At 42.0% G+C, this 19,833-nt stretch overlaps 2 protein-coding genes across 6 annotated transcripts in view; both read right to left on the bottom strand.

Annotated features, from left to right (window-relative positions):
- Window positions 1–3,128: 3,128 nt before the first annotated feature.
- LOC149307389 (ATP-dependent chromatin remodeler CHD2-like) lies at window positions 3,129–19,227 on the bottom strand. The gene is made up of 12 exons (XM_089538312.1): window positions 19,207–19,227; window positions 12,763–12,947; window positions 11,806–11,847; window positions 11,389–11,528; window positions 10,582–10,720; window positions 10,325–10,475; window positions 9,520–9,642; window positions 8,010–8,182; window positions 6,769–6,868; window positions 5,873–6,077; window positions 4,806–5,028; window positions 3,129–4,191 (listed from the first exon to the last, which is right to left on the bottom strand). Exons 1-12 carry the CDS (start codon window positions 19,225–19,227, stop codon window positions 3,849–3,851), a joined length of 1,845 nt encoding a protein of 614 aa, XP_089394438.1. The 3' UTR covers window positions 3,129–3,848.
- The window catches only part of CTXND1 (cortexin domain containing 1), a 47,210-nt gene continuing 45,017 nt past the window's right edge, over window positions 17,641–19,833 (bottom strand). For all 5 annotated transcript variants that reach the window (XM_089538284.1, XM_089538285.1, XM_089538287.1 and 2 more), the window contains one exon: window positions 17,641–19,507. In XM_089538284.1, the coding sequence (XP_089394410.1) occupies window positions 19,274–19,453 (180 nt within the window). In that variant the 5' untranslated portion in view covers window positions 19,454–19,507 and the 3' untranslated portion in view covers window positions 17,641–19,273. The remainder of the gene's footprint in view (window positions 19,508–19,833) is intronic.

Here is a 19,833-nt window from a genome sequence, read left to right as displayed (position 1 = left end):
CCCTATGAGGAATGGCTTAGGGAACTGGCTATGGTTAACCTAGGGAAGGGAAAGTTAAGAAGTGACATGATAGCCATGTTTAAATATCTGAAGGTATGCCATACTGAGGCTGGAGCAAGCTTTTTTTCTGCTGCTCCAGAGAATAGGAGACGGTGCAATGAATTCAACCTACAGGAAAAGAGATTCCACCTAAACATTAGAAAGACCTTCCTGGCAGTGAGAGTTGTTCAACAGTGGAACACTGTCTTGGAGTGTGGTGGAGTCTCCTGTTTTGGAGATTTTCAAGCAGAGGCTGGATGACCCACTGTTGGGAGTACTTTGAGGGTGTATTCCTGTATGCTAGGGGTTGGTCTGAATGGCTCTTATGGTCTCATCCAACTCTGATTCTTTAAGGACCCCTGTTGCAAGTCATTATCATAGCCTTACTTGCTGGTTACAGGGGAGTGGAAAAGCCACCCTCTTTGCACCACAATCTGAAGCTGAATGGACCTCCTGATCTGACAACTGGTTTTTGATGTGGCCAAGCAGGAGGAGGAGGTTTCAAGTCAGGAGATGATACTGAGTTATGTCCCTGTCACCAAGTTCCTAATCTAGGATACTGGTGATTGCTTTTGTGCAACGAATTATTTTTTGTGCCCACTTGTTTATACTTTGTGTGCTCTTACTCTCTTTCTTTCTATTGCTGCTCCTGACATACATGCACACACACACACACACACACACACACCAAAAAGTGTAATACTCTTATTCTCATGTAGGGATGAACAATGTAATGATGGTTGACAACATTATTTTTATTGGATTCTCAACTTCCCCAGACATCTTTCTTTTTAGGAAGAGCAATTTTCAGAATACTCTTTACATCCTGTGTTTCTCAACGCTGAGTCCCTAGCTTCATTTTCTAGCTCTGGACACCTGGAAGAAGACAGGTTCCTTGCTTACTGTTTAGCCCCGGTACTCTTTAATTTCATCCCATGAATACAGGAAGGGAGGACAACCATGTTCAAATTTGCTTATGCTGCATGTGACCTTTTGTCATCTAAAGAAGAAAAATGTGTTTAAAATGAAGATTAATGAAAAGAATGTGTCAGAACAGATAAATCAGTTGTAACTGAACACTGTCTACAGAAGAGCTCTTCCAGCAAATGCCAAAATGGTGCAATGATAAAAGTTCCTTGCAGAAAGGAGAGTCGATCAATTTAACTTTGCCAGCTAATACATATGGCTGGTGCCAGCAGCGCTGCCACAAGATGGACAGCTATCTGACTCACTGTCCCCCCCCCCCACTCTCTCTTTTCAAAGCTATTCCATGTACTGAGGATGTACTGCCCCAAGTGATGGATATATTTAACTTTCAATGTCATGAGATTTGGTTGTGTCAGGTATTGGCTGGAGAATGTCATTGCCCAGCAGTGGAGCTTTTAAGTAAAGCTGGGTATAGGGAAGCCTCACAACTTTTCAAAATTTCAATACTAAAAGGCCAGTGACATATTTACTCTTCAGGCTTCAATTGATTGACAACCATTGATGCATTCCAAACAGCCACAGATGCTTCCATCTGCATTCCTGCAAAGCTGTCATCATCATCTTTTTCACTGAGCTGCAGATTCTGGGAATATCTCCTTCAGCTCCTTCTGCCTGTATGTTCCACCGAGTTCAATGGGCCAACATCAGTTCAGATGAAAATTGAATTTAAACCATTCATGCCCATTGAAACAAATGAGATGCACGTGCTCACCATCCTGAAGCACATACCACCTTGTACTCTTTTGAAGCAACATGTGAAATATACTTATTTAGTCAATAAAATAGTTGGTCCTCCATATCCACCCATTCTGCATCCATGGATTTTGCCATCCATAGCGCTCTCTCTCTCTCTCTCTCTCTCTTTCTCTTTCTTACATTATTTGTAATAGGACTTGACCATCCACGGATTTTGGTTAGAACGTGTGGTCCTGGAACCAAATCTCAACAGATACTGAAATCCAACTGTAAATAATAAACAGCTCCAGAGTTCAGTTAAAACACAGAAAAGTCTCTGTCCAGTCTTCAGTGTCATTTCCGTCTATCTCTTTTGAATGTTGACCATTGCATTTCTGCATCATTATATCCAATGGTAGTGTTGGATTGTGTAACTTATGGGGTCCATAACTGACTGGAGAAAGCAAGCAAGCGAGAGAACAATTTGTGGGAGGTCCATTACTTAAATGTCTTAGGAATAATGATGACCAAAGACTTTCAGACTTTTGCTAAGCAATGTAGTCAAAAGGAGAAGCCTAAGTAACATCACTCAGGGAAATACTTGATCACGGAAATGCTTGAGGTACGGATGATCAGACAGGCACAGGATTAGATTAAAATGTCAGATTTTAGAACACTCCACAAACTGGAGTTTAGTCACTTGACAGATGATATTAAACACTTTTTAAAAGATGCTGGCATCAAGGAACTTGTTCTTCATTATCTCCCATGTTCTCACTCTAGTAAACATACCTTAGTTGTGTCCAAATGTGGGGAAGAAATTTTATACATTGGACAGTCCCCCAGAGAACTGCCATCCTGTATGAAAAATTCAAAGAGACTGCCCTGTTAATCTGGAAAATCTGTGTGAAATGGGATCTTGAAGCACCTTTGAGAGAAGAAGTTGATAGCATGAACTTTCCTAGACTTGAGTCAACATCTCCATCTGAAGAAATAGAGTCAAGTCTACAAAAGGTCATGCTGCTAGCTTCTTTCTTTCAGTTAGACTCAAAGGTGCTACAAGATCCCTTTGCACGTTATATGGAAAATGTATTTTGTAATCTTTTTGCCATTAAGAGCTTGAAAACCACCAGATGTAAAGCTCACATATGCAAAACTTTAATTCAGTGCAGCAAAGAGCTAAGACAGAACTCATAATAACCACCGTTTGCATCTCCCTTTTACTGAACAAGAAATAAATCCCTTTTACTGAACAATAAATAAATAAATAAATAGCCAAAACACAACAAGTAACCAGAAAAAAAAAATGCAAGGAAGCAAACAGATGTGTGAAAATGTCAATCTCACATTTTAATATATAAGAATCCAAAGTTGAAAATTTAATACATATTTAAATAACAACATATTTACATCAGAAACCACTAGGACACTGGCAGAATATTGTCACAAATATAAATTAATGTTAAGTACTGTTTGTTTCTTTGCTAAGGTTACGGGACTAGTTGGTCTTTCCCCTTTAACTCCAAGTTTTTATTGAGCAAATGTACTTTCAGCTCTGGCTCCTGGGGGAAATGTAAAGGACAGGACAGGACTGCAATGTGGAGGATAGCTATGGGTCACTAAATCTTCCCCTCCTACTGCTCACTCCCAAATCTATGAATAATCCATCCCAAATGGGCATCAATCCAACACTCCTTCCCTATTTATGACACACTGCAAATAGTATGTGTTTAGTCTGCTCTTGACTTTAGCAGTCTGTTTGTTGTCTGCCTCCCTATCTATGATGGCCTCTCTTTCTCCAGCAGCACCCAAAGCCATCCTGCATTCTGCTCCATTCATGTCCTCAGCAGTTGTCCCTCCAAGTTACATGAAATGTTTGCAGGAGTCCTAGTCAGCCTTTCAGAAACAAAAAACAGTACTGGGTTGGTCTTTTCTCAACAGGCCCAAAGAACTGGGCAGAGAAGCCAATGCCCAGTGTGCAACCAGTGTGGGATTATGGGATTGGGGGGAAACCCAGATGCCCCCATTAAATCTAATTCCTACATTCCTTCCATTAAAAAAACATAAACCAACACAGCAGCACATTTAAAGTCTCTGCTTCTTGATGATGGACCAGCAGTCACTGCTATTAATACTTCAGATCAAATTTACTCAGAGGTGGGTCTCCTCGGTTTCCAGTTCCAGTTATATCCAAGACTCTTTGGCTCTTTATATACACCTGCTAGGGGAGACCGGTATACAAAGAGAGGTTCATGGCAGCACTTCTTTGCAGGTGGAGCTCTTGGGCCTGAGACTTCACACTGAGGAGGTGGGAGCATTTTCTTGTCACCGGTGGCTTTCTCTGGATGGCAAGAGTGGTAATGGCCTAAAGGCCCTTGGCTTTGGTAGCTCATGGAAGGCCTGGGGTCAGATACTTGTCTAAAATCCTGCTGTGGATCTTTCTGAGACATGCATGCATCTGATGGCCTCCGCTTGGAGTCCTGGTCATACCTGGACAGAACAAGAAACAATCACAGAGAGGTGTCACCTCAGAAGGAGACATCCAGGAAAACCTTCTGCCCTTGGGAGTCTTAGGAATTATGTTCAGGTTGTTCTCCTAAATCAGGTTCCAGGTGTTGACTGAGTTCCAGAGATCCCAGTCAACATGGGAAATGGCAATGAACTTTGGATGTTACAGTCCAGGAACATCTGAAAGGCTGCACCATTTCCATCCCTGCCATAAATAGGGAATTGGAAGGAGGCTGGTGCTCTCTGGTCAAGACGATGCATTCTCTGTCTCAGAACAGAATAAATATCTGATAGTGGAGTCATGCTATGCCAGCCCTATACAAGATACCTCTTTTCTGCAACATAAGAAAAATGGTGAGTGCACCTAAGAGTCAGCTAATCACACAGTAGGCAATGCACAGTTGCAGTATGGGATGCGTAATGTCCATATTGCTGAGGTCCAACTCCTATTAAAAGTTTAATGCTTTGAGCCCTCGGCTCCTCCTAGTTTCCAACATGTGTTGGAAGGAATGCACAAAAAACATACAACACATGAGGGAAATTTGGTTGCCGGACAACACAAACTGGAGGTCCCAAAGAAGAAAGTAAGGGCTCACCTGTTATAAGAGTCCCTGTGGCCCCAGTGCTCTCGGTCACTGTTGGACTGATCCGCTTGCTGCTTGCAGGATGGATTGCCCCAGCTGCGGCTAGGCTCCCTGTGTGGCTGGCCGTCTCCATAGTCCCAGGGTTGTTCATATTCATCACCACGTAGGCAACGCCAGGCTCGGTTGCCACTGCGATAGTAGCTGTACTTCTGGTCCTGCCAGACGCATCTCTTTGCTAACAAAGGAAGGGGGCAGAGAAAGGTCTCAGTCTCTTCTGAAAGACACTCAGGAGTTGAGTTGTGGGGGGGGGGGGGTCCTGAAAAGGATTGCATACAACCTTTGCGGTTCTGCCTCAGCTGAAATGGGAATTTTGCCAGCGTACATCAGTACGGGCAATCTCTTGTAAGGCCACATAGGTAATGTGCAATTTCCATGCTATTTTTCAGGTTGCTTCTGTGATGCAGCAGACAGGCAAATGTATTTTTACCATTGTGCTGAGGTTTTTTTTTTTAATCTTACAGAACATTAGTTATACAATTATACATCAGTGGATAGCTACATACAAATTCAGTCATTTCTTACTGCTAATGACATTGAAAGCATGTATCCACACTGTAGAAATGAAGCAGTTTAACACCACTTTAACAGCCATGACACAATGCTAAGGGATCCTGGATTTGTAGTTTTGCGAGATATTTAGCCTTCGCTTTCAGAGAGTTCTGGTGCTCCACCAAACTACAAATCCCAGAATTCTGTAACATTGAGCCATGGACATTAAAGGTGGTGTCAAATCACTTAATTTCGGCAGTGTTTCGGCATGCAAGGCCCCAAACAGCCTGAAAGTAAGTGAAGAAGTCCTTCTCTTCATATACACCGGGAAGGGCAGTCAAAATACCCTCTTCTACATAAGCATTAAAGAAAGAGGAACCCTCTCCAGTTTTCATTCCAGCAACCCTACAGAGCAAGGACTTAGAAAAGGGACTTCTATGCTGTGGTTCTCTCAATTTGAAATTTCCCCTCCTGAGATGCCTGGCTCCATTGCTGAGAAATATTGTGTCAGTTTCCTCTTGGTCTCTAACCTGCACCATTGGAATGTCTTTGGTTTGGGTCATTGTAGTTGTCACGCTGGTGTCCCTGCATCTGGGGAGGAGGAGAAGAAGACTGATGGACCTTCTGAGGAGGACTAGGAGGTATCTGAGGGACTCCAAAACCCTGGCTGGTCCCAGAAGGCTCTGGCTGAACTGGCTTCTTGACTCCCTCGGACTCCTCCTCCTTCTTCTTATCCTGTTCAGAGCAAAAGAGGGTGGAAAGGGAGATGTCCGTGAGAAACTTAAGAGCGAGCTGGCCAAAAAGTGGAAAAACCACAAATAACAAAAATATCCCATTTTTAACTGAAAGAACACCTCCATATGAATCTCTAGGTCCTCCAGTGCAACTCTACGGTCAACATCTGCAGGCATTGAGCATAGAATTGTGATGGAGGAGCTACAAATGCCTATAGGTTGTTCTCTCTCGGAATCTCTAGGTCCTATAGTGCAAATTTTGGTTAAAGTTGACCCTAGAGTTGCACTGGAGGACCTGGAGATTTCTAGAGAGAATATATTAATACAATTCGTGAATAATCAAATCTGGAAAAGTCATATCCGCATATGTGGAGGGATGACTGTATGTTTTATTTTTAAAAATAAGCTCTAAAAGAGGAACACTGTATCCAGGCGAGAAATTAAAGGTGTGAAGTTTCATAGCCAGCTTCCATAGGTTTTTATTTGGTGGGGGGAGAGATTTTCAGGCTATGTGGCAGTGTGTTTACAAAAAACAAAGGGTAAATGGATGTTTTCCTAGAGGATATGTTTTTTGCCAACTTCTTTCTTACTTTCTTTCTTTATTCAGAAAAGCCATATTGTTTCCATTCACTGACAAGCATCCACATGACAGTTTACACATCTCCCTTGAAAATCCTGATTTTCAACCTCACCTCCTCATCCTTGGCCCGCTTTCTGCATGCCATCTTGTAATCCCTGTGCAACTTCCTCGCGTGAGATTCAGTAAACTTTGATACGAACACCCACAGGTTCCTGGGAAATAAAGTGAATTATAATTTCCCTTTGTGTTTGTCAAGTGCTGAGCGGCCATTTGACAACAAAATTCCAGGTTAATTTCTGTTGGTCTAGGTCTCTAATTCCCAAACTTTGGTCCTTCAGTTGTTTTGAGCTTCGACTCCCAGAATCCCCAATAAGTTTGAGCCACAGTCAGGGTTTTGGGGAGCTAAAGTCCAAAACATCCAGAGGATGAAAGTTTGGGAATCGCTGGTCTACAATGACTAGCGGTATAGAGCTGGCCTATCAAATTGTGGCCTGTTGAAGTCAGGTCACCTTGTTCAAATCTGGTGTTTGCCACAAATTCCCACAGCTTAACTTGGGCAAACAACTCTCATGCCGTCTCAGCCCCTATAGCAGTGCTTCCCAAACTCTGGTCTTCCAGATGTTTTGGACTTCAGCTCCCAGAAGCCTCAGTCATCTTGGCTAGTGGTCTGGGATTCTGGGAGCCAAAGTCCTAAACACCTAGAAGGCTAGAGTTTGAGAATCACTGCCCTATAGGAACAATACTAGATGGAAAATAAGAGCAGCCAAGAGACTGATGATGGTAGAATGGGTTATTCTGGAATAAGATCTGACTAGCTAGTACCATGATCAAAAGAATCACTCCATGCTGCAAAATGTTACTGTAGATCCCATTTGTGGCTCCTAGCACCTATAGGGCCATACCTCTGAGACATAAGGAAGGAATTCTATGCATCCAGGACAGAAGCTTCTCTACCCAAAGTGGGAAGGAGAAGCAGGTATCACCCTCATTGTCACCATCCAGGGATTACTAGGGGCTTCAGTGTCATATGGAAGTGTAGAATCAGGATTATATTTCAGGTTTTAAGGGAACTACCCATGGTGCTGAACCGTATCCCTCAAACTCAGCATCTTACAGGTGTGGGTGATAAAACCGAGAGTAGGTTGAATGAACCCCTGACGTGGAAGCTGTGACCCATCATTGCTCCCTTCCTTTCAACTGTGGCCCAGACTGCAATCTGCCTTGTCCATTGGACCTCAAGGGGAGCCACCAAGAGCCAAACAAGCTCCATTTCTGTAGCCTTGTCTTGGGTTTTCTTTCTGGGTCACTTGATCCCATGGCAAAAGGCCTGACAGGAACAGAGGTGAAGCTTACCATCGCCAGAGAGCCCTGTCCTCCTCTTCAGAAAAATATTTCAAGCACTTGCGGATGTGGTCGCCTATCTTCAACAGATGGGTGTGCTCCATCTGTTCTGGCACTGAGAGCCCTTTGCCTGGTTTTTCAAACTCATGCAGGGCCTTCTTGACTGGCCGCATCCACTCTTTGCACTGAAGAAGAGAACAAACAGAGGGCAGAAGCTACACATTAGCCTTGTGCAAGTGAAAGGTGGGAGCAAAGGTGGGAGGAATTTTTTAAAACCTGCCTATTACTTTGGACAGGGAAGGAAGGAAGAAAATCAGCTCATCTGAAATGTGATGCTGGAGAAGAGTTCTATGGATACCCTTTCTGTGTGCTATGGGGGGGGGGGACTTACTATGTCAAAAGTCGCCACGTTTAAATGTTCCTCCTGTTCTTCTTCCTCCTCCTCCTCCTTTCCTGCCATAGGGATGGGCTTGCTTCTGGCTGTAACATGGACAGGGCCCTGCCATGGGTTCACTTTGTCTCCAGCTTTCCCCTTACTGTCTTTGGGCTGTGAAAGAAGAAAATTGGGCAGCTTAGTCCTAACGCAAAATCAGGGATGTTTCAAAATCGGGGATCTGACCATTGAAAGAAAGGAGGGGAAGTGGGCACAGCCTTGCCTTGTTGTTGTTGTTGTTCTTGGTGGTGGTGTTGTGTTTCTCCAAGTCATTTTTGACTTATGGAGACCCTACGGCAAACCTGTCATAGGGTTTTCTTGGCAATTGTCATCCTCTGAGGCTGAGAGTGTGTGAGTTGCCCAAGGTCACCCAGTGAGTTTTTAGGCTTGATCAGGCAATCAAACCCTGATCTCCAGTGTCCCAGTTTAATGCTTTAACAGCCATGCAATGCTGACTCTACCTTCTCTATTTTGTCCTTTGTTTTTATTCCTTCCTTCTTATCCTCCTTTTTCTTCTTGATTGCAGGCTGTTTCTCTTGATCTTCTTGGTTTGCTTTCTTCTGCTTCTTTTTCACAGGGCTCTTATCCTGTCCATCCTCCTAGAAAAAAGGAAGGATGAAAGGAGACAAAGGGCATCCTTCTTATTCCTTCTTTCTGCTAAAAGATGCCAAGGAACATCTTTTAAATCAAATCAAGCAATGAACTAGCAATAGCAATATCCATCGGCAAACAGCTGGCTGGCCCATGTAGGAGATTGGCTGGGAGGCCTTTGCAGCACTCCTTCTGGCTGGCTCCAACGGAGCTGCTGACAAAGTCAGCCTGCCCCTCTCACCTTTCTCAGTATGAGGTTGTACCCTGGAACACATCCAAGATGTCACCCATCAGCTGTTTTCCAATGGCCAGCCTTTGTAGCATAAACAGTCCTCAGGTGCATGGAGTGACCTAAGGTCCTTCCTAGGCACCTCTTCACTCCATGCATCTACATCAGGCGATCAATTCTACAAAAACCGATGCTACCACTTCCTTTGAAGGCACAAGACCTGGTCCAGCACCTCTTGGCTTCTCAGTTGGGTTTTAGGCACAACTGACCTCTTTTTTCTCTTCCTCACTCTCCTTTTTCTTGTTCTCTTTCTGGACCAAATCCAGCAGGTAGTCCACCCGGTCTTGGAGCTGCTTCCCTTGTGGCTTTTTGTCTGTCTCAGCTGGCAAGATCTTTGGATGGGAAAATACACAAAAACAAAATAAAACCCACACCTGTTTTTGAAAAAGATCTCCTACCATTGCAAGGTAAGGAACGGTCAGAAGCCAGATTCTGAAACTGATGTGAACATTATTTTCTGGGAGAGGTTGTATGTAACATATTTATTTCATGTGGTCATAATGGTATTACTGGTTGTTTTTGTTTAATAAGATCTGTGATTGCTTGTTTTTTCTCCCTCTCATTCTATGTTAATAAATATAACATATAAAAATCAACAATGAGAAGTAACAGTCACATAAAGGAAATGACACAATAAACAATGAAAGGTGTTTCCACAATGATCTCAAAATCATGTTAATAGCAAGACAAATAGTTTGATCCTGTGTTCCTTTCTACAAATAGATGCAGTATGTTTGAAGGGAAATGTGTTTATTTTTATGTATGTATCCAATACAGATATTCTGAACCTCCAAAAAAGAAAGGTTTTGTGCTTAAATAATCCCTAGTATCTGTTACCTACTTGTGTGTTTATTTTTGTTTTTCTTTTATTATTATTAGTTTCCAGTGGAAAGGTGATGTGTAAATAAACCTGACTTGTCTTGTAAAACTCATTGCACGGTTCTCACTAGAGTCAAAGGCCTGTGTCCCATTGTGTCTAAATCCCGCTGTAGGTGCATGAAGCTGCTTCTCTACCTTGTTGGTCAGTTTGAGCTCTGAGTCAGATTTGATGAGCTCCCAATTCTCATAGCCATGCTTGTAAGTTCCCAGAAGTAAATGTGTGTCGTCCTCCAGGCCCCATTCGACATCAAAATTGGCTGCTTTGGGTTGGCAGGTCAGACAAAACCTGTACATTTGACCAAAGAGTAGAAAGATGAGGTGTTTCCCCTCTTCCATATTGCAGCTCTTTTCCTAAGGCCAAGAACCTATTGGATAAAGTCTCCCAAACTTACTTGGCTCTCTCCTCTGGGTCAGTAGGAATTGTCCGCTGCAGCATCTCCATCTTTTCTTCATATTGGCTAATGGCTTTGGCATTCACCTTGACGCCACCGATCTTAATAAAGGCACCTTTTGGCTTTCCTGGTCCTTTGTCTGAAGAACATTTAAAAAAACAGTCTAAGAATGGTGTAACAAATAAATACATTTATAGCTCAGCAAAAGTAAATGAAACTCTTGATAGAAGTAGAATTCTCTTTATGCATGTAAACTTTTAACAGGTTTCCTAGTGGTCAAGTAGATGGCAATTGTTTTGGTTTGTTTTGTTTTTTGAAATCCCACTCTTCTTGCAATTTGCTGTCATTTGCTGTGTTTGGGCAAATCATAGCCCCATATAGCCCTCCTGAGCTCAGTGCAGCCCTACATCCACATAAAAACAGAAGCCGCCCTTCCCCAGAGGTTTCTGGAGACCACAATTTGCCATTTTTACTTCCTTCCCAAAATTTTAGGGTGGCCAGAGGAGCGTTTGGGGTCTGCAACCCTCCATGGTCTACAGAAGAGCATCCTCAGGCATTGTGCACCTCTGGTTTAGCTGGGATGGTGTAAATTGTGAAAACACAGGTATGTATTTTGCATAATTTCTGCCATTTGAAGAATTCCAATTTAGCCGCCACAGAAACATCACTGTGGAACCTCAAAGCTCATTCAAGGAACCAACCTGGAAATTAAAAAAGGTATTGAAGAAGTTGCTCCAAACCTCTGGCCCAGAGACCTCCAAAGCTGAATCAATCAGACGGTTGAAGGAGCACAGGTCCTTTGCTTACCTTCTGGTGGGTTGTCTTTCAACTGCTTTTCATATTCCTGTATGGCTGAGGCACAACTGTTGTGAAGAAGCTCCCCCAAATGTTTCAGATCAGCCAGTGACTTGTCTACCAGCTGCGCATCGCGGGCGATGGACTCGAGACTGGGGATGGGAAAGGAAACAACAAGGATGCTTAGCGCCCTGGGATGAGGCATTGAGTAATCCTACCACCCAAAACCTGTCCATCTAGGCTTATCTGGCTCTAAAAAATTCCTAAGTAAATATCACTTATTGCAAGAGAGCCCAGAGTCCTGCTTTTGGAGAAAAGATGGAATAGGAATAAAGGTGACAATCACTACAATAGGTTCAGTAGCATCAGCAACAGTTCCTAATGAAACCAGATCCCCAGCATCTCCCAAAAAAAAACAAAGACACTTACCGCTCCAAGGGAACTGCAAACTTCACATAGGATTTAACAAACCTGTGGGATTCAAACAAAAAGAGGGCAAGAGCTATCAGAGATTTCCAACAAAATCATGCCTATTTAATGCAATGGGTCCAAGGGACTTTTTATATTATACTGTTTGAATGCCATGGAAAAATGCATTCATGGAACCCTAAGACTGAAAGTTTAAGAAAGCATGTTTTGAATCCTCAGCCATAAAATTCTAAGGCCTCTCTAAACTGCAAATCCCAGGATACCATAGGATTTTGGCATCTCAAATCTTGCTATTTTCCAATTTCTACCCTTAACGTCTCCCCAGAGACTTAACGTTGTTGTTGCTGTTGTTGTATGCCTTCAAGATATTTCTGACTTATGATGACCCTAAGGAGAAGCTATCATGAGGTTTTCTTGCCAAGCTTCTTCAGAGGGGTTTGCCGTTGCCATCATCTGAGGCTGAGACACTGTGACTTGCCCATGGTCACCCAGTGGGCTTCATGGCTGAACTGGGAATTCAACCCTGTTCTCTAGTGTCATAGTCAAACACTCAGACCATTACACCACACTGGCTCTAGGGTTAGGACAGAATGAAGCCATAGCTAGTCAAGCTGGATGGACACATCAGTTGACTCATGATCCATCTTCTTCTGTTCTAAGACAGGATAGGGGAAACTCTGGCATAAATAAGTTGTTGGACTGCAACTCCTAGCTGATATTACAATGGCTGTGTTACATCTGCCAGGAATACACTGTGAGGGAACCTGCAAATCCCATCAAGTTTTATCACATCACATCTCACAGAGGTGCTTTGAGACCTTTTTGTTAGTATTATTATATTTTTCTTTAAGAGAATGAGTTAAGGGTACATTGGATCCTGACAGAGATGCTGGAATTGGGGATAAAGAAATAAAGAAATCAGCACCTCTTCCATGGACCTTTGAATTTAGTACCAACCTCCTGAGTTCAGCATCCGAGAATCCATCTACTGTGTACTGTGGGATGTTCTGGGACGTCCCTTGGAGGTCTGGCCTCTTGGCATCATACATGGCCTCTGTCTTGCTCTGTGAGCCAGCCGGTTTCTGCAGACTCCTCTTCATTTCAATGCCTGAATCTCTATTATTGGCCTGAGCCTGCAAGAGCTAAGAAGGATCGGCAAAATGGCTTCCAGAAAGTACTATTCCACTTTTTATCCTCCCAAGTATTGTTTGCTCCATGGCATAAGAGAAATACCTGAGTTCATAGAATTGTGATAGTCTTACAATGTTGTTGTAGTGTGCCTTTAATTCTTTTCCGACTCATGGTGGCCCCAAAGCGAACCTATCCTAGGGTTTCTTGTGAGGATTTCTTCAGAGGAGGTTTGCCATTGCCTTGCTTTGAGACTGAGAGAGCATGATTTGCCAAAGTCACCCACAGGGTTTCCATGGCAAAATGGGGATTTAAACCTAGGAGTTTATCACACGGGAGGATTTTCTCTTAATTTCGAATGAAAAGAGAGTGGGGCCAGACAGCATTCACGTGAATATGCTAGTTCAATGAATTTACATGAATTCGAATTGCATTCGACTTCCCATTGCCCGAAAATAGCTTGCCATTGCCCGAAATTGTGTGTGGTAGTCTATCACGCAATAATGTTAAACCCCATGATTGCGTTCAGATTGCCATTGGATTATACTTCCAAATTCCCTTGTCTGATAAACTCCCTAGTCTCCCAGCATCCTAGTCCAACACTCAAATCACATTGGTTCTCTATTCTTGCAATGAACCCTTTAAATTCTGAAAAGACGACACCTGTAGGCTTGATGGAAATTGTATTCTGGCCCTGGAAAAGGCCAACAAACCATCTCCACAAGGGTGGTATAGGCCACCTGCACCTTATAACTGTGCACCCGCCTATATGCCTTGGAAAAACCAACCAGCCTCTATGCCTTTGGGAAATGAATTGAAGCCACCCTCCTGGTAGGATTTGTCTTGAACCTCCTCCCAAATAATACTGTATATACTCATGTATAAGTCTAGAAATTTAGGTCAAAAAAATGGCCCCAAAAACCTGAGTCGACTTATCCACAGGTCAATGTAAGTACTGTATCTTAACTCTTATTTAAAAGAAGGAACCATCCCCTGATGAAAAGCAAGAGTATAATCTGTCCTGGAAGCACTGACCTCCTCTACTCTCTCATCCATCCAGCTTTAAGTGTGAGCACAAAGAGTTATGTCTGGTGGAATTTTGTAAGTAATTTGACATTGTTTTGATTTGCTACATCCTTTAGATCCTTTGCTATATGCCCCTAAGTTTTACCCTCGATTTATCCACGAGTCATAGCAAAATCCATAATTTTGGGCCAAAAACATGCCCTTGACTTATACGTGAGGTCAGCTTATAGTTGAATATATACCATATGTATTCTGTGAAAGGTTAAAACCATTGGGTTTTTAAGGAGCAAAATTGTAAATATGGATGACCATGAAAAAAGTGCATAAATTTCTACATGGGGTGGAGAAAGTGGAAGGAGAAACAGTTTTCTCCTTCTCTCCTATTATATGAATTTAGAGTCATTTAGTGGAGCTAGGAAGTTCAGGACAGACAAAAAAGAAACAAAAAAATTACATTACAAACAGTTAATGTACACTGTGGCAGGCTCTGACTTTCATGTTATTGGGGCATTGAATTTCCATGATATCGGGGTATTGAGTTTTAGTCCACGGTACTAGATCCTAGTTCCAAGATAGATTCAGAACCACAGAGAGATTCAGACTAAAAGACAGAGCAAATTCACCAATCCACTAACATGGGAGTCACCAACTATTGTCTGCAAGCCATTTTCCTCCAATCTCCTCTTTCCCTCCCATTTAACATTTGTAGATTATACAAAGCAGTAGTAGGTTGCATATAAAGAAAGACAGGATTGAAAGCACTTACCATGAATAGGAAACAGGCAGAGAAGTCAACAGAACTGCGCAAATGAATAATGGAGACTGAAGCCAAACTAATGCTGTGGCTCACGTCTGTTGAGGTCTGTCCACCTTCAACCTCCTCTCAGCCTCAACTGACCCAACTCCCACTTTGTCCAAAATTCTCTGTGACCTCCTTGAACATTCCATTCTGCTTTGCCCCATCTGACCACTTCCCCACCAGCTCCAAGTAGATGGCTTACATCACTTTCAATGAGATGATTTAAATTGCATTTTAAAATGTCATTGTGTTTAGCTATTTTTTTGGGTGAGCCACCTTGGGTCCCACTTGGAATAGAAATGGAACGAAATAATTCTTTACATCTGAAACTGGAAAAGCTGGCTTCCGCTCCACAAAAAAAGTAGAATATAAAAAAAATTATGATTATGATTGTGACCAGTTGGGTCTCCCTTATCCAAAATGCTTGGGACTAGAAGTGTTTTGGATTTGGGACTTGTTCAGATTTTGAAATGTTTGCTTAGACATTTTGGACATGGGGCTCAAGTCTAATCATGATATTTATATATATCCTTATACACCTTCTACACATAACCTGAAGGTAATTTTATACCCTATTTATTTATTTATTTATTTATTTATTTATTTATTTATTTATCGGGAACCAAGGCGGCTAATAATTTTGTATATCAAATAAAGTTTGTTTACATTGAACTATCAGAAAACAAAGGTGTCATTTTCTCAGCCACCCATGTAGACAATTTTGGATTTTGAAATATTTTTGATTTTGTAATACCAGATAAAAGGTGCCCCAACCTGTATTACACTAACAGTAGAATTAAAATAATTTAAAACTTACTTTGAAACAGTTCAACCCTATAAAACCCCTTTTGTTCTTAACCATCTGTTCCCAAAGGCTTGCTGGAATAGAAAGGTCTAGCTCTCCAATATCCTTTGCAAGTTGCAATGAGCCAAATTATACAGAATAATTCCAATGGGGTAAGAACATGGCTTTGTAAAAACGAAGGGATGACAACCTGGGTGAACCTGGGAGTCAACTTTACTCCAGGACCTGACATGGAGCACCCCTGGAAATGCACAAAAGCTACAAAACTAAACAGAAACCCAATCACATTTTCCATATGTCCAGTTCCTGATCTGACTTTTGAGATTTCTCCATTCCATCTGCATTCCTGCAAAGCTGTCATCATCATCTTTTTCACTGAGCTGCAGATTCTGGGAAACATGTAGATCTCCTCCAGCTCCTTTTGTCTGTATGTTCCACCGAGTTCAATGGGCCAACATGAGCTCAGATGAAAATTGAATTTAAATCATTCATAGTATGCCCATTGAAACAAATGAGATGCACATGCTCACCATTCTGAAACACAATCTTCATTCAGCCATCAAACCGATTCAGTGACCTAGAACCAGTCACTCTCTCTTGATCTGACCCGCTCCAAAGGTTATTGGTAGAACAAATGGGTGAGGAGGAAAAGGAAATCAAAATCAAGGCATACCACCTTGTACTCGTTCAAAGCAATGTGTGAAATATAATTATTTAGTCAATAAAATAGTTGGCCCTCCACATCCAGATTCTGCGTCAATGGGTTTTGCCATTCATAGCTTTCTCTCTCTCTCTCTCTCTCTCTATATATATATATATATATATATCCAAAAAGCCAACCTTGATTTTACAATTTTATGTGGGGGATACCATATTACAATGCCATTATCTGTAACAGGACTTGAGCATCTACGAATTTTGGGTTGAACGTGGGATCCTGGATCTAAATCTCAAAAAACTGAGGTCCAACTGTAAATAATAAACAGATCCAGAATTCAGTTAATACACAGAAAAGAATCCTACCCATTCTACAATGTCATCTCCGTCTATCTATTTTAAAGGCTGATTGTTGCATGTCTGCATCATTATATGCAACAGTAGTGACTCTGCTCCATTGTGTCTCTTACGGGATCCATAACTGGTTGGAGAAAGCAAGCAAGCGAGAGAAGGGAAGGTCCATTATTTAAATGCCATAGAAATAATGATGACCAAAGACTGTCAGACTTTTGCTAAGTATTGTAGTCAGAAGGAGAAGCCTAAGTAACATCACTCAGGGAAATACCTGATCAAGGAAATACTTGAGGTACGGATGATCAGCCAGGCACAGGATTAGATTAAAATCTCAGATTTTAGATTGTTCCACAGACTGGAGTTTAGTCACTTGACAGATGATATTAAACACTTTTTAAAAGATGCTGGCATCAAGGGACTTGCTCTTCATTATCTCCCATGTTTCTCACTCTAATAAACATGCACAATACATAGCTTAGTTGTGTCCTGTATTCAAATGTGGGGAAGAAATTTTACACATTGGACAGTCCCCCAGAGAACTGCCATCCTGTCTAATACAAGGATGATAAACCATGAAGAAAAAAGTTAAGTGCATTTTGGTTTGGCTTGGTTTTTTAAATTACCGAACAGATGTCAAACAACTTTCCATCAGGCATTTATTGCATTACATAATAATTTGCAACAAGGATTCTGCAAGGTATTCTTTCTCTGAGAATAAGTTAACTGACAGAACTGGCATGACAGAACTACTTAAAGACTGGAAATTAATAAAATTTGCAGAGGCACTTGGTCTCATGCAGTTCAGAATCGTCGTCTTGCACCCAAAGTTGCTGCCCCAGTAGAGGTAAAATTAACTATGGCCTTCCAATGTGTACAACTTGGGTTGCCTTTGGAAAATATATGGGTATCTTATGTGGAAGCATAACCAGAAGAATCCGGGGTGAGGTACTTAGAAGGCTTAAGAGCTACTTGTTTCTCTGTGTGCTACTCAGCTAGGGTTGAAAATTTCCCAGCTCACAGAAGGAAGGAAGGAAGGAAGGAAGGAAGGAAGGAAGGAAGGAAGGAAGGAAGGAAGGAAGGGAGCAATATCCCTTGTCTGCCACTGATGAGGCTGCCAACTCGGCCTCCGTGCCTTCAATGGCAGCATAACAGATAAAATTTTAGCAAGTAAAGATGGGCTGAGCTGAGGTTACAGGCAAGGACTCATGACATAAAAAAGCCATGACCAACAGATGACAACATGACTCATTAAATAAGGCAATAATGAGAACATGGAAGGCAGTAGGAGGAAGAGGAAGACCACATTACAGTTGGATAGACTCCATCATGGAAGCCATGGCCCTGAGTTTGAAGAACCTCAACAGGGCTGTTGATGACTTGGGGGTCTTTCATTCAACAGGGATTACCATAAGTCCAAATTGACTTGATGACAAGTAACAGCAAAGTAACTCCTCACACCACCACCCACATAGTACGATGACACAAGGGGGAAGGGTTTTTGGTGTGCCGTTCCCCTCTTCTTTCTACTCTTATATCCCAGTACACCCCAGTACATGACTGTCCTGTCCCCCGCCCACCTTCTGCTATCAAAAGATTCCCTGCTTTCTTTTTCATGCTTCTGCATACTCAGCTTTCATTGGAACGTGGTCACACCTTTTTCTTGTACCTTGTGTGCCTATGTGCCTTCAGGTCAACTTATGGAGACAGCATGGATTTTTTAGAGTTTTCTTAGGCAACTCAGGGATGGTTTTGCCAGTTCTTTCTTCTGAAATAGCAATAGCATTTACATTTCTATACCACTTCATACTGAACTAAGCAATCTCTATGCAGTTTACAATGTGTAAGCCAATTGCCCCCAACAAGCTGGGTACTCATTTTACCAACCTACAAAAGGAAATATAGCCTACAGCACCCAGTATTGGTTGGCAGTCTCCCATCCAAGTAGTAACCATGGCTGATCCTGCTTAGCTTCCAAGACTGGATGTAATCTTGTGCCTTTATGGTACTTGACTGGAAGTCTAGCAATCTTATTTTGGCTTCAGCATGGCCACCCATGATTTAGTATTAGAGGGAAAATGAGAGTTCTCTCATATTTTATACTTCTATTATTAAAATGGGGTTGTTTAAAAAAATACACTTGCAACATATAGCTTATTAACCTTGAAGAAAACAAATCTGACAGCCTTTTATTGCCAATCTATTCCAAAACAGACTCACTGGTGCCAACGGTAGCACCTTTGAGCCTTATTTCCTGAAGTCTATATGCTGGTATCTATGCCTAGGTATTTGCGGTGTACATACACTAGCATCTATTGCTCATTTCAGTTAGAAATAATGATCTAAACAGAGAGAAGGTGCTTAATAGAGATTATATTAGAAAAAGCTTGGAAGACAGTGCTAGGGATTAGAGAGCCTTTGTGCTACTTGATATACAACCACAATCCTTTTCCACATTAAAACCTGGAGGTTACTACATAGAAATAGGCTGGAGGATCACACAGTGAGGCTATACAGAAAATGCTCATCCATATGTTGTCAGGTGAATTGCCATTGCCTTGTGCATCTCAAACAAGCAGGAGAATATTCTGTGCCCACTACAAATGAAGTGGACCTCCGCATTGTGCAGTCTCACGCAAGTTTCCAGTTGGTCCATGTTGTTACATTGTGTTGCCTGCCTTTTTCCCTGCCTCCTTGGCCTGTCAGTCATCCAGGTGCTGCTCCTCCCAGGTGGATGTTGGGATGGCGCTGTAAGGGTCCATGATGACTTTTGCACAACGGATAATCATGACGATCAAGAAGAGGCAAAGGAAGACAAAGCATGCTAAGGTTAGTCCCTTGTCCACATCAACAAAGGCAGGTTCGGGAGTAGGTCCTTCCATTGTTTATGTCTCTCCACATCAGGTTTAATTTCTACTGCTACCATCATTTTACACCTGCAAAGAAAATGACAAAGGTGTGATAACAAGGAGCAAAATAGGCTGTAAAATCCATGGGACAGGTTGTTACAATTTATTTCTTTTTGAGGATTTCCACTTCTGATTAAGACCAAAAAGATAGTCACATGGAAGATAATTTGAAACACTGAGCCAGCATAAAAACTAAGGCCAACAAAAAAAACAACGTTCTAAACAAGTTTTCTCACTCTCATTTGTCTAAAATCAGCAACAGTGTATGCTTTTTTGTGACAGGTTTCTCAAAAAGAACATGAGGAGAGGGGAAACCAGGGGTAAATGTCTGTGAAAAGATTGTTGATATTGAT

The sequence above is a fragment of the Sceloporus occidentalis genome, unplaced genomic scaffold, assembly GCF_023333645.1.
Source record: "Sceloporus occidentalis isolate IW3139 unplaced genomic scaffold, rSceOcc1.0.p SCAF_9, whole genome shotgun sequence".
NCBI classification, from domain to species: domain Eukaryota; kingdom Metazoa; phylum Chordata; class Lepidosauria; order Squamata; family Phrynosomatidae; genus Sceloporus; species Sceloporus occidentalis.
Note: the sequence above shows the minus strand (reverse complement) of the source record. Positions and strands in the feature narration are given on the sequence as shown.

Coding starts and splice junctions, on each gene's coding strand:
- LOC149307389 (XM_089538312.1), bottom strand. CDS start 19,227: ATGGACCAACTGGAAACTTGC. Junction 11,848..12,762: donor TCGGATGCTGAACTCAGGAG/GTTGGTACTAAA, acceptor TGAATCCCACAG/GTTTGTTAAATCCTATGTGA. Junction 4,192..4,805: donor CACAGGGACTCTTATAACAG/GTGAGCCCTTAC, acceptor TGTTCTGTCCAG/GTATGACCAGGACTCCAAGC.